The sequence below is a fragment of the Pezoporus wallicus genome, unplaced genomic scaffold (genome assembly GCF_028554395.1).
Source record: "Pezoporus wallicus isolate ANWC-B61680 ecotype Strahan unplaced genomic scaffold, APGP_CSIRO_Pwel_v1 contig_3058, whole genome shotgun sequence".
In the NCBI taxonomy this organism is placed as follows: Eukaryota; Metazoa; Chordata; class Aves; order Psittaciformes; family Psittacidae; genus Pezoporus; species Pezoporus wallicus.
In genome coordinates, this window is record NW_026641153.1 from 267099 (window position 1) to 280355 (window position 13257).

Genomic DNA, 13257 nt, shown 5'->3' on the forward strand with positions numbered 1-13257 from the left:
ATGAGGGGGAAGCTGCAATGACAGCTAGTCTTGTTGCACAGATCTAATAAATGATGCCTAATGGGGATATTGGGGCTCAAGTGGGGCTTTATTTGAAAGTTAATATAGAAGAGCATGTGCAAGGGGGCTGCATTAGAACACTTCTGCTGTTCTGGGCTAGTTGAGGTTTTTCTCAAAAAGAGCAGTACCACAAGTGTGTTAGGTGCCTTATCCCTGTTTCATAGACCTGGTATGTTAGCAGTCAAGTGTCATGTTTTAGGGTTTCTTTAAGGTGTTGGCAGGAAGTGTTTTATAGAGGCTATGTTTGGTTTGCCAGTATCCTGCAAAGTTGACTCCTGTTTCAGGGAGAGAAGGGAGTATGTCAGGAGACCTGCTGTTTACAGCAGATGGGTACTCTCCACCAGATTTGTATTCTGTTCAAAACAGAAGCTCTGTGGGTCTTCTGTGGGCCTCCAAAATCTGACTGGATGTGCTTGTTTGCTGTGAAGTTCATATAACATTTCCTGATTCATTCTGTTGATCTAGCTTTACATGCTGGAAGCTGAAGGCAGGAAAGCAAAGGCAGAAGTGCTTTAATATGCAACTTCTTGTATGTATCAGTGGTCAATGCCTCTGATCTTGTCGGATATTATTAACCCTGCATCTAAGGGTATCTTCTTCCTGTGGAACAGAAGATAAGATACAAGCCCCTTTATTCTGAGTACAGAGTTCACTGTGTGGGTTTAGGATCAAAACTTTGGAACTAGTCTATTTTTCTTTGGGTTTTTGGTTTTGTAGTTAGCTTTGTGTGTGTGTGTGTTATGAGACTACAGTGTTGGTCTCTCAAGACAGTGTATTTCTTTCCTCTAGGCATTAGATCTGTATCTTGTAAAATGTTACTCTGACCATCTGCTTAATCCTTTTTCTTCCTACACTGAGAATATTGTTAGTGTGCTGAGTTTTGTCTCTTGTTTTTTTTCTTCTGTTTGTGACTTACTTTCATTGAGGGGGTGGAGGTAATGGCCTCTGTGACTTCACACGGTTAAACTAGCTGTCCAGGAGAAAAAGTGTTTAGTTACAGAAGAGCTCAGTACTGAGGGACTGATGCCATTGGAGGGAGAGTTGATGCATAAGCCTGATTTTGGTGCTTTGAGCTGAGTGGGGAAGAGTTTGCTTATATGTGGAAGCGCAGGTATATAAGGTGTTCATGAGTCTGAACTTGGTTACTGTTCTGTTGAAAGCAATGATAAAATTTGCCCACGTTGGAGAAGGGCAGTTCTTAAAAAGGGTATTTTTGCAGTTCCTGAGTCTGCTAAAGGAAATGTGGCTCTTTGAGAGACCCTGATGGATTTTCTTACCCATCTAGAATGAAAAGGTTTTTTGTCATTCTGTTGTGCTTGCAGATGTATTCTCTGTAGACTAAGGCCACATAATTGCCTCTTTTTCTCTCAATCTGTTCTGTGGAAGGAAGAAGAGCTCCTGGTAAACAGCTTCTTGGCACATGCATATTGTTAAAAATTCAGGAAATGTGAATTAAATTTGCTTTTCAAAAACTGCATGATGGAAAAGTTACCTTTTAGAAAAGGAAAGATTAATACAAAATTCACACCAGTGTGACATGGCTGAGGGCTACTGGAGATCCTGCAAAAAAAAAAACCAGCCAACCAAAAAAGATTCATAAGCTTATTTGTAACCAGTCCCATTTGTGTTTTCTCTTAAAAAAAAAGCCATTTTTCTCATTATTTATATTGGAGCACAGCAATTTCTAAAAATGCAGTAGGAGAAATTCTTAGTGTGTATTTCTGCAAGATTAAATGCTGTAGTTTATGGAATGCTGAAATGCAGGGAAGAAGGGAGAATGCACGTCTTTATCATGCTGATATGAGCATCTCTAAGTACAAATCGGTTTCTAAAGCTTTTTTTATCCTTCTGGAAGAAAGGACATTTGTTTTAATGGCACATTCTTATGAATCTTTTCAAATGCCTATAGCTGTGCACAGAATTAGTTATAAAATTGGCGTAGTCAAGAGGAGACCTATGTCTGAGTCACACACTGCATGCTTTTTCCCATCCACTGTATTTTGTGTTTGTGTGTCTTTAGGGGAAATATCAAAGGAATTGTATGCAGTGCTGTTGTGCTTTAATCCCAGCTGGCAACTAAGCACCACACAGCCACTTACTCCCCTCCTTCCTCCTTCCCCTGGAGCAGGATGGGGAGAATTGAAAGAATGTAAATCCCACAGGTTGAGATAGGAACGGTCCAATAACTAATACAAAACTACTACTACCAGTAACAATAAGAGAAATAACAAGGGGAGAGAATATAAAACTAAAAAGGGAAGGGGGGAAAAAAACCCACCCTAATAAACACAAGTGGTGCATAGTATAATTGCTCACCACCTGCTGACTGATACCCAGCCCAAACGCAGTGGTGATCTGGGCCTTCCAGGTTAACTCCCCCCTGTTTCTATACTGGACATGAGGTGCTGTGGTATGGAATACTTTGGTTAGTTTGGGCCAGGTGTCTTGTCTCTGCTCCCTGCTAGCTTCCTGTGCCCCTCCTCACTGGCAAAGCATGAGAGATTGAAAAGTCCTTGAGTTAGAGTAAGCACTGTTTGGAAAAAACATACATTAGTGTGTTATCAGCATTGTTCTCAGAATAAAGTTGAAAACACAGCATTGCACCACTACTAGGAAGGAGAAAAATAACTCCTACAGTTGAACACAGGACATTACTCCAGCCCAATGGGATGGTCCATTGGGTTCAAAAAAAACATCCATTGAGTTCATTTAGTCTATGACTTTGGCTCTGCCTCTTATAATGGTCACTCAGGACAGGAGAGGTGATGTGTTGGGTTATTGAGTACCAAAGCCAGCTCAGATTGGGTCACTTGCTCCATTTCCACTGCTGCTTGTGAGGCTTGTCCTCCATTGGTTCAGGTGCTTCCTGTTACAGTAATTCCTACATCTCATCCTGGTTACAACAATTGAAAGGTATTTCCATTACAGTCTCCACCCCTAGTTTCTTTGGAACAAACCATGGGGTTTAACATTACAGTGAACTCCTCCTCTTGGCTCTGCTTGGGCTTGGACTTGCCCACCGTCTCCAGTCCCTTAGGGCTTTACCTGCCCCAAGTGGAACCTGGTCTATGAGCCACAGTCTCTCCTGGGGCATACCTGCTGTGGCATAGACTTATCCACAGGCACAGTTGCTTGAGGTGCACCTATGGCAGTGTGGTCTTGTCCATGGGCCACAGTGCCGTCAGAGATATATACCTGTTCATTGCAGCATAGCCCACAGCCACAGCCCCTTCAGAAGTGAACCTGCTCTCACATAGCCTTACTCATGGCTGCAGTTCCTCCAGGGGTGTAGCTGTTTTGTCATGGGTTTATCCATGGCCACACACTTTGAGGTGTTCCAGCATGACCTCATGCACAGCCAGTAATGCTTCAAAGTGTACCTGCTGCACCATGAACTTAACCACAGCCACAGGTGCTTTGAGGTGTACCTTTTCAGCATGAACTTATCCTGGGGCCACGTTCCCTTCAGAGGTATACCTACTGCAGCACAGACATAACCATGGCCATAGACAGGTCAAGAGGTACCTGCTCTGGCATGGGCTTATCCATGACCACAGATGTATTGGGATGTCCTGCTCCACGTGGACATATCTAGAGGTCGCATACTGTCCCTTGAACTTCAAGCTCACATTGGAGCTCCAGCCTGCGCAGTACAGCAGCAATGCCCTGGCCATCTGCCAGCCCAGGTGCACAGTCATTGCTGTTATCAGAATGTTCCCTGGCACAGCAGAGTCAGATAGTAAGCACCACAGGAGAGCAAAAGCAAAAAGCAGGTGCTGACAGCACTAGACTCTAATGTACAGTAAGGCAGGCAAGCCCCATGGCAAGCACAGAAGGCTGCTGATTAAGAGCTATACAGCAATAACAGTTATAAATTTGATCTAGCACATTCCAGTCAAACCCTTTGAGCCCCATGTTGGGTGCCAAAAAGGGCTGTTGTGGTTTAACCCCAGCTGGGAACTCAGCCCCACACAGCCATTTGCTCACCTCCCGCTTCCCTCCCGGTGGGACGGGGGAGAGAATTGGAAGAGCAGCAGTGAGAAAATCCGTAGGTTGAGATAAAGGCAGTTTAACAGGTAAAGCAAAAGGTGCATGCGCAAAGCAAAACGGAATTCATTCACCACTTTCCATGAGCCATCTCCAAGACAGCAGGGCTCCATCACATATAGCGGTTACTTGGGAAGACAAGCACCATCACTCCCACCATTCCCTCTCTCCTCCTTCCCCAGCTTTACATGTTGAGCTTGACATCATATGGTGTGGAATACCTGTGAGATCAGTTGGGGTCAGCTGTCCCAGCTGTGTCCCCTCCCAACTCCTTGTGCACCCCCAGCCTGCTCGCTGGTAGGGTGGTGTGAGGAGCAGGAAAGGCCTTGGCCCAGTGTAGGCACTACTCGGCATTAGCTAAAACATCCCTGTGCTATCAACAGCGTTTCCAGCACAAATCCATAAGCCAATTCCATACCGGTTAGTATGAGGAAACTTAACTCTATCCTAGTCAAAACCAGCACAAATAATGCTTTAGTTAAGGAGATGGGAAAGAGTGAGGTAAGAGTGCTGGATGCACAACCCACTACACTGATTTGCTCCACATACTGATTTTGCTTCACAGTCCTTGGCACTTCTTCACTCTAAAGTGTATTTAAAGATCTAGACACATGGACCTACACAAATGTGTCCTGCATTGGTTTCTCTTTCAGATTCTTGTCCTCGTATTCAGACCTATAATTTTAGGCTCTGTTACACCTTCCCCTTCTGCCAATTTTCTATCCTTGCTTTCAGCTTAGGATCTTCTTTATTTTGGATGTTAACTTGTTTGGAGAGTAGAGATTTAGAACTGTGGAAGGAACAGTAGGTTGCTGCTTTTTGAGATACTTTTATAAAGTACATAAAACAGTTAATCTGTAATTGTATATATATATATTTCATCTAGTAACTCAGATGACCAGGCTCCAGAGACTGTTTGCAGACTTTATATTTTCAGACTGTTGCAGAAGAATGAGCTTAATATTTTTATTCATTACTTTATAAATCCCTGCTTATCTTAGAACATCCCATTGAAGACTTAATGATAACTGCAGTTGTTGGAATGGGTATCGGAGGAGGCACGTTGGGATCTTCCTGTGTGGCTTTGATGTGTGAGAGAGTTATAGTAATGAGGTAAACATGGTAGAAGTCAACCTGTATCCTTGGAACAACTTTTATTACATCCTGTGTTTGTATGCCTCTAAGTGACACTTTCTGAATAGCGCTTCTCAAGGTGGTTGTGACTGTTCAACTTCCCAGAGGGCTGAGACAACATAAAATAGGATTATTTGACGTATTTTAGGCTTGACTATTCTGATGTTTAATAGTCAAGATTTTAAGCCTATAAATAGAACAAGATAGTTGTCAGTTCTCAGTCCTGCCCCTGCTGTTTGGTTTGTTTCCTGGGCATTGTACAGAGACACCTTGAAGGTATGTTTGTTTTCAGCACGAGCTATTAGCTTTGCAACCTGTCAGCAGCTGATCTTGCTCATTCTCCTTGTTTGCAGAGTGACTCTGCATTTCCTGTCTGTTCAGAATTCCCTGTGTGTGTTTTAACTCTATCAGGAAGTTGTTTTCATCCTTTTGAACTGTTTTGCAATAGGGTTTTCATTAAGTCATCAAATTATTATAAAAAATCATATTTATCAAAAAGAATGTAAAATAAATTTAGAACACATACTTTGTTAAACTCGAAATAGGAAATTCTTTTACTTAACTATCTGGCTGGTACAAATTTGGGGGTTTCTTAGGATCTGAAAGGCTCCTCAAGGTTTTTCCTTTTTTGCTACTGTAAGTGGCAGTGCGCCAAGAACACTTGTACTCTCTCTGACTGCAGATTTTATTTGTTTACTGGTTGGTGAGTGGTGTCTTGTCTGCTCCTGTTCTAAGCTGTTTTTCAGTTGTTTGTAGTGATGAACTTTAAAACTCGTTGGAAGATCCAGGGGGGATGCTTCTGTGGTTTGAACTGGGATTTCTGTGTTGGCTATTTAAAGACTTGGCCTGAAGAGCTGTAGCAGAGCTGAGTCATCATACATTTCTAATATATGTCAGTAGCTTTGGTCTGAACTGCAGTGAGAATGCTAGAAAGTGCTAGTCATGTGTCTGGCCATATGGACTACGGGAAGAAAGTGAAGAGCACTGTTTGGAGGTTATCTCTTACCTATCCACTTATTGGAGAGTAATGAGCAGAGCAGAACATCTCATGGTGCTGCAGCAGTAGATAGTTGATAGGACCAAGGCAAAGACTTAGTGATGTTTTGTAGCTGCTGACAGGCTGGTCTCTTGCTGCAGAATAAGTAGCACCCCTGCAGCTGTTTGATACTGCTGTGTCTTCTCGTGTGTCACAGAACGTTCCTGTTGTCCTGTTCTGTTGGACAATCTAGATACGTCCCTGTTCAGACTCCTCTGCACTGAGGTTCTTTTCCTCTGTGGTTACGTTCACCAAGTGCTTCTCAGCTCTGTTACATTTTGGTGACCGAGTCCTCCTAAAGTGAGGAAGTGAAAACTGACTTTACTGTCTGAAGTTACAGATGTTTGTTGCTTACTGCTACCAGCTGTCAGCTGGAAAACTGTGGGAAAAGAACAATTTAGCGTCATTAATGTTTTGTTTTTAACTTCTGAAGTATCCTTCCTAATAATTTTGAGGGCTGTGACCTCAAAGTTGAGAAGCACAGCTCTAGTTGAAACAACAGAAGGAGAGAGAAGTTTTGTGGCCTCTGCTGACATGAAATTTCAGATCAAATGATTTCATGGACAAAGTGCAACATAAACTTTCAGCTACTTTCTGAGTTTTCTTCTCATAAAAACTCACGCTTGGAAGGAATCAGTAGTTACCAGAGTTCAGGCTGTCTACTATCACTTTAGATTACAGGTACGTATCATCTAGGAATAACAGCATCAGCTTACTTGCATAAGATTTGAACAGTTTTGAATCTCAATCCTTAGTAATAGGTCCTGTGCTGTGAGTGACAGGGATATTGTAGCACCAAAGAAGTACATTACTGAGTTTCCTTAAGAGATCTGCTTATTATGTTGCTATATGCAGTAACAGCAGGAGTATTTGTGATATGTAAGGCCTAGAAGATGGTTAGAAATTGTTCAGAGGTAGTTATGTTATTGCTGAGTGTGGGCATGCATGAACAGAATGAGCACAGGTTTCCATTCTTCTAAATTCTTTTTATGTTTCTGAATCATGCAGTGGAAAAAGCTTTTTATTTTGTTTCTCTGTGTTTTGGTAGCTGTGCTTGTCTAAATCAGCCTCTGCATGTTCCGAGTTGCAAGATGCCATGCGCTTCAGAATGGTTACTGTCTTGGCTGAAATTAGATTCCAGCAGTTCCATGTATATGTATGTTATATGCACACCTTTATTGTGATTGCTGGTGAGGACTTTCTGAAGGTTTTGGGAGGGCATGTCTCAATAGTAAATACCTGAAGGGTGAAAGAAGTTAGCTTCCATTGAGCACTTCATTGCTGCTGCTAAATCTGGCTTAAAACAGAGCTAGTTTGGATGTGTGTCTTGCAGTGTTAGGATCTTTATTTAGCCTTTTGGATTGTTTGCTTATATTTTCACCAAATTCTGTTCATCTGTGAGGCAACTTGATTAACTGTCCTAGGAAGGCATGGAAGGCAGCTGCTCTTCCCTGTCCGATAGCCAAGTGTCAAAGCAGCATTACTGTTTTTGGAAGAAGCAGCACATATTGCTTTAAAGTATTTTGATGTATGCAGCAGAGAAATGACTGCTCCTTTCTGCAGCTAATGGAAAAGAAGAATAAGATGAAAGTACTTCATTGGGCATTGCTGATAGCAATCTCAGTATTCCAGCAAGTAATTCCTTTTGCCATTGAAATCTTTGCAACTTCTGAGCAGCTTTAAACACCTACTTCAGAGATATCTTTGAAATTCAGCAGAGCAGAAAAGCCCTGGGGTAGAAATGTGCCTCCTCCTCATTCTATGAAATTCTATTCAAGCTTTGCTGAGAAATACAAATTCTAAAAACTATTTTTCCATTTTGTGTTTGTATTCCTCAGGCAAACTTTGGCTTTATGCTGAAGTAATTGAACACAAATATTCTTAAGTTGGGCATATGTTGATGTCAAAATAGGATTGGGAAGAAGCACTGCACAGCATCACCCACTCACTGTAATAAAGGACAGGGAAGAAATGGTGGTCTGATCCATGTTGCAGTTAAATACACTAGAGTGTTACCTTTACAAAGGTAAATTGTGGAAGTTGAATGTTAGATTTAAAAGTTCAGACTTTTGGGTGAGGAAATTTTCATGGAGTCATAGAATCACATAATGGTTTGGGTTGGAAGGGACCTTAAAGATCACCTAGTTCCATGCCTTTGCCATGGGCAGGGACACCTTCCACTAGGCCAGGTTGCTCAAAGCCCTGTCCAACCTGGCCTTGCATACTATTAAGGATTGCTAGGAAACTGGTCCTGTCTCATGTGTGTGTTAAGGCAGTGTTATGTGTGGCCAGAGGATTTTTTGTTTTAACCCTTAAAATTTCAGCCTTGTTCATGCTCAGGGTGGATGGTGAATGTGGTATGGGCAGTGTAGCTCAGCAGGCCAAGGGGTTTGTTGCACCTTATGAGGGGTGGGTTCTGCTGTTCCTCACTGCCTGCTGTCTGTGATCTCCATGTTCTGTTTCCTCTCTGACAAATCTGTAAACAAGTTCTGCTCACTAATCTAGCAGCAAAGGGAGTGGTTTTCTGCTGAGCCATTATGTCAATTTTCTGTGCAGTCAGAGGAGCATCAGCCAATAGCAGAAATGGGGCAGGCCTATGTGCCAGGAATGGTGGCAGAGGGGAGTGGGAAATTGGACTTTACCCATTTGTGGCCATGAGCTCTTAAGTTTGCTGAGCTGTATCATATATCCACATTTGAAGGCCGAACAAATAATTATGAATTTATAATTTTCCCAGTCTTTCAGTATTTAATACCATTTTCTCTATGAAATACAGTGTCCAAAGCATCTAAAAATACTTTTTCCTAAGTACGTAATTTGCTGCCAGTGTGAAAATGAAGTAGAGTTCTTGATGGAATTTGTCTTCTGTGTGTAGTAGCATAAGCATGTGTGAATTTGAGAAAGGCTCAAAACAATTAATCAGTTTCTGAAGACACGTTGTCTTTCCATTTCTGCTCAGACGCTCCCCATTTGGATTTTTTTCTCTTCCCAGTTGCAAGTAGCAGTTCAGGGTGCTCTGCTGCTTCTCATAGATCTTCTGGTGGTTTTTTATTACATAGCCTTTTGTTCCTTTGGTGATTGTTGCTCGCTTGGTTTCCAGGTGTTACAGAATTAAAAATGGCCTCAATTCTATCCAGTATAGAGATCCAAAAAGGTCTGTGGAAGAGAAAAGAGTGGTATTCAGAGATGAGAGGCTGCTAGCAAATATTTACTTGGCTCCAAGTTGCGTGCACCATTTTTGCAACTTACGATTTGGGAAAGTGTGTACTGATGAACTCTAGGACTTGATGTATGTGTAGATGGCAAACCCTCATAGCCTGTGATCAGAAGTCAAAGCAGTCTATATTATTAAAATATTTGTGTATAAAGCTGAACAGAACATTTCAAGCTGGAAGGAGGACTGTGTTGGATGCCATAAAAAGAATTATCTTTATGCTGTAGTTAAGAAGTTGTTTTTTTTTTTCGTTCTGAAGGTTTCATGGAGATGGTGTGAAAACACTCACACAGAGTGATAAATGTTCTTCACTTCAAAGATGTCTTGATGTAATTCCTTCTCAGAAGGTTTTGAGTACTTACGTAGGTGTAAACCAAGTTAACTAAAACATGTTTTTACAACAGGTTTTGAGTGCCGACTTTCCTGGATGTGTTTACGTGAACTTTGCATCTTCTGACACTGATTTATATTCTGCCTATTTGACATTGATAACTTTTACTAACAATCAGCTTCATTCAGCTTCCCCTGTAATATGTGGTGGCTGTTTTTTTAATCCTTCATTTAATGTATTTCACAGATGCAGCTATGCAAAAAAACAAACCAGACCCCAAAACACGAGACCCCAAACACTTTGAAGGTTACAAAACTACAAACCAGCTGAATGGAGTTGATTGTTAGTCAGTAAAACTTGTTGGAAGATATAGTCAAAGTCAGGGAATAGGACAGATTGAAAGGGGAGACCAGATAATCTTGTGATAGACATACCAAAGTATGAGAGAGCAGTTTGGCTCTTATTCTAGCAAATAGCTTTTTGCTCTAAACTTAGAAGTTGTACTTGTTGCAAGTACAATTTATATATACAATTTATGTATACAATATACAATTTATATTAATTGAGTTACAGTCAGCAGTAACCTAAGTTGTACTTGTTGCAAGTACAATTTATGTTACTGCTGATTGTAACTCGGTGAATATAAATTTGCATCCTTTCCCTGCCATGAATGAAGTTCTACATCTGAGTGATTAGTCTATACAATCTGAGCTCCGTTTGAGTGCGAATTGGTTGACAAGTAGCCCCTGCTTTCCCCTGCCTCACCTTGCTGCAGCATTCAGTGCTTTAATTCCATGTTTCCTATATTCAGACTAATAACCTGGAAATGCTGACAGTGATATCCATCAGTATAGCAAAGAATTTTCAGATTTAGAGTGAAATAATTTTAAAATGTTAAGTTAAAGCATTTTTAAGATTTTGAAATACCTGTAGACTCTTAGATGCTTTCAGGTTGTGTATTCCTGCGATCAGGAGGAGGGAAAAGATTATCTATTCTGTAGTTCGTATTTTGAAGTTTGGATTGAGATTTCTAAGCCTTTAATATGGAACTTCTCACTGTTATTAACTGCATGGAACTGGTGCAATACCCAGAATGTGAGCAGCAGGTGATTTTTGTCAGGTGATGACATTTCACTCCAGGATCCTGGCACCCTCAATGGACTATTTTCAGGACTCCTCTAAGGTTGAGGTAGTTTTCTTGTACATGTATTGCTGTTCTTTCTGCACTTTCCATGCCCACTAGATTTACAGGTACTTGTGTCAGAAGGTAGATGTTAACAAAGAAGAAACAAATATTCCATCTATCAGATGAAGCAGTCCTGTCGCAGTCTCAAACTAGTTTTACATTAATTTAGCCTAGTGAAAGGACACATTTTCATGAGGATGCTGTGCCTTTTGGCAGTCAGACTTGAGTAGTTAAAAGTGAAATAGTGCTTACAGAGTACGCTATGTTCAGTCTGATTTAGAGTGAAGGGAGCCTTTGTAGCTCTTAACTGCTTGGATTAGTTTAAGAAATCCTAGACCCCACTTTCTTGTTTGGGTTAAGTAAGAAATAAGTGGCCTCAGGGCACTTCTTTGCCCTTACAAGAGGAGAAAATAGAATCTGGAGAGATAACTAGCTTGCTTGCCCCACTTCAGAAATCCCAGAGATACGTAGTTGCTGTCAGAAACCTCAAGAGGCTCAGAGGCAAGTGTCGTAATTGCTTGTTCTCCTTTTTAGTGTCTGTAGCTTCTGTATCCAAACCTCTTAATTATCACAAGAATGTGTTACTCTGTGCACCACAGTTGTGACTGTTTTAAGGACTTGTGTGAATTACTTGAGTTGAGGATTGGAAGTTGAAAATAGTCCATTACAGGATAGTAGTAGAGATTGGCTAATTTAACTCCTGTGGCTGAACCTGCTGATCTTGAGTTGCTTGTTGTGAATGTAATTTTGTGCTGTAACATGCCCAGTTATTTATCAAATTGGGAAATGATTTCAACTGGTTAGATGTTAGGGCAGTGTAGTGACAGAAGTCTCTTTGCCTACTGCCTTTATTATACTTGCAAATACACTCCAAAAGCACTTGAAGGAAAGCGCTTTACAACAAGAGACAATGTTTTACCTTGGAATCACTCGGAACATATTATCCCCAAATGAATAGTTTTTGTCTTTAGGCCGTTACAGTTTGTTTTCAGTTTAGCTTGCTTATATAAACTTGAAGCTAGTCTGTTTGGTGAGGTTTTGTTTGTTGGTTGAGATGGGTTTTTTTTGTGTCTTGTTTGTTGGGTTTTTTGTTTTTTTTTTTTTTTTGAGAAGCATGGGTCAGGTTTCAGGTATTTCCAGCTGTATTTCATTAGTTTGTTTAGTTCTGGAAGAATCACCATATAAAGCCATCTAAGGTAGGTTCTGGCAGTGGCATCTTGTGAACAGCTGGCTGATGATGGCTGATAGTCACTGACTGTTCCCAAACCCCTTTTGACAACTGTCACACAATGTCTGAACTTTCTGGTGTAGTAATTGCTGATGAGCAGTTAAAAGGTATGAGTAAGGGTTGTGACTTGTCATGAAAGCAGCCCTGGGAAACTTTGTGAACATGGCAGGTGTTTCTCACTACTCATTTTGAGTAAGATACACGTGATTCTCAGTACTCAGGTCTTTGCGTGCCACTGTGAGGGTTTTGGTGACTTCAGATCCCCATCTTTAAATACGTATTTTATATACAAAGGTAGTTAAGAGAACTTTTCTTCCTCTCAACAGGTGGGAAGGAGAAACCAAAAACCAATGCAGAAGAGCTACAGATTAAAAAAGTTAAGAAGAAAAAGAAAAAGAAACACAAAGAGAATGAGAAGAGGAAGCGTCCAAAAATGTACAGCAAATCTATTCAGACCATCTGCTCAGGATTGGTTTCTGATATTGAGGATCAGGAAGCCAAAGGCATCATAGATGATCATCTTAAGGATTTCAATGGGAAAAATATGGATCCCAAGAAGGACTGTGAGTCCAAGATACCAGAGAACAGTGAGTTTCCATTTGTCTCGTTAAAGGAGCCACGGGTTCAAAATAAACTCAAAAGGTTGGACACATTGGAGTTCAAACAGCTGATTCATATTGAGCACCAGCCTAACGGAGGTGCATCAGTTATCCATGCCTACAGTAATGAACTCTCCCACTTGTCTCCTGTGGAGATGGAGAGATTTGCAGAAGAGTTTGTGGGTCTGGTTTTTAGTGAAAATGAAAACTGTGCAGCTTACTATGTAATGGGTATTGTTCATGGGGCAGCTACTTATTTACCTGACTTTTTAGACTACTTTTCGTTTAATTTTCCCAATTCACCAGTGAAAATGGAGATTTTGGGAAAGAAAGATATAGAGACAACGACTATGTCAAATTTTCATGCTCAGGTAAGAGGTTATACATTTTACTTTCTAAAGTCATATAATGGTTTCAAACAA

General features: G+C 41.0%; 1 protein-coding gene across 2 annotated transcripts in view; it reads left to right on the plus strand.

The window, feature by feature from the left end:
• RSBN1L (round spermatid basic protein 1 like) overlaps positions 1–13257 on the plus strand; it is a 52797-nt gene that overhangs the window by 17113 nt on the left and 22427 nt on the right. The window contains exons 3-4 of one of the 2 annotated variants that reach the window (XM_057422415.1): positions 12563–12823; positions 13142–13206. In XM_057422415.1, the coding sequence (XP_057278398.1) occupies positions 12563–12823; positions 13142–13206 (326 nt within the window). Of the gene's footprint in view, positions 1–12562; positions 13207–13257 lie in introns of both variants that reach the window. The other variant, XM_057422414.1, reaches the window with a different exon arrangement.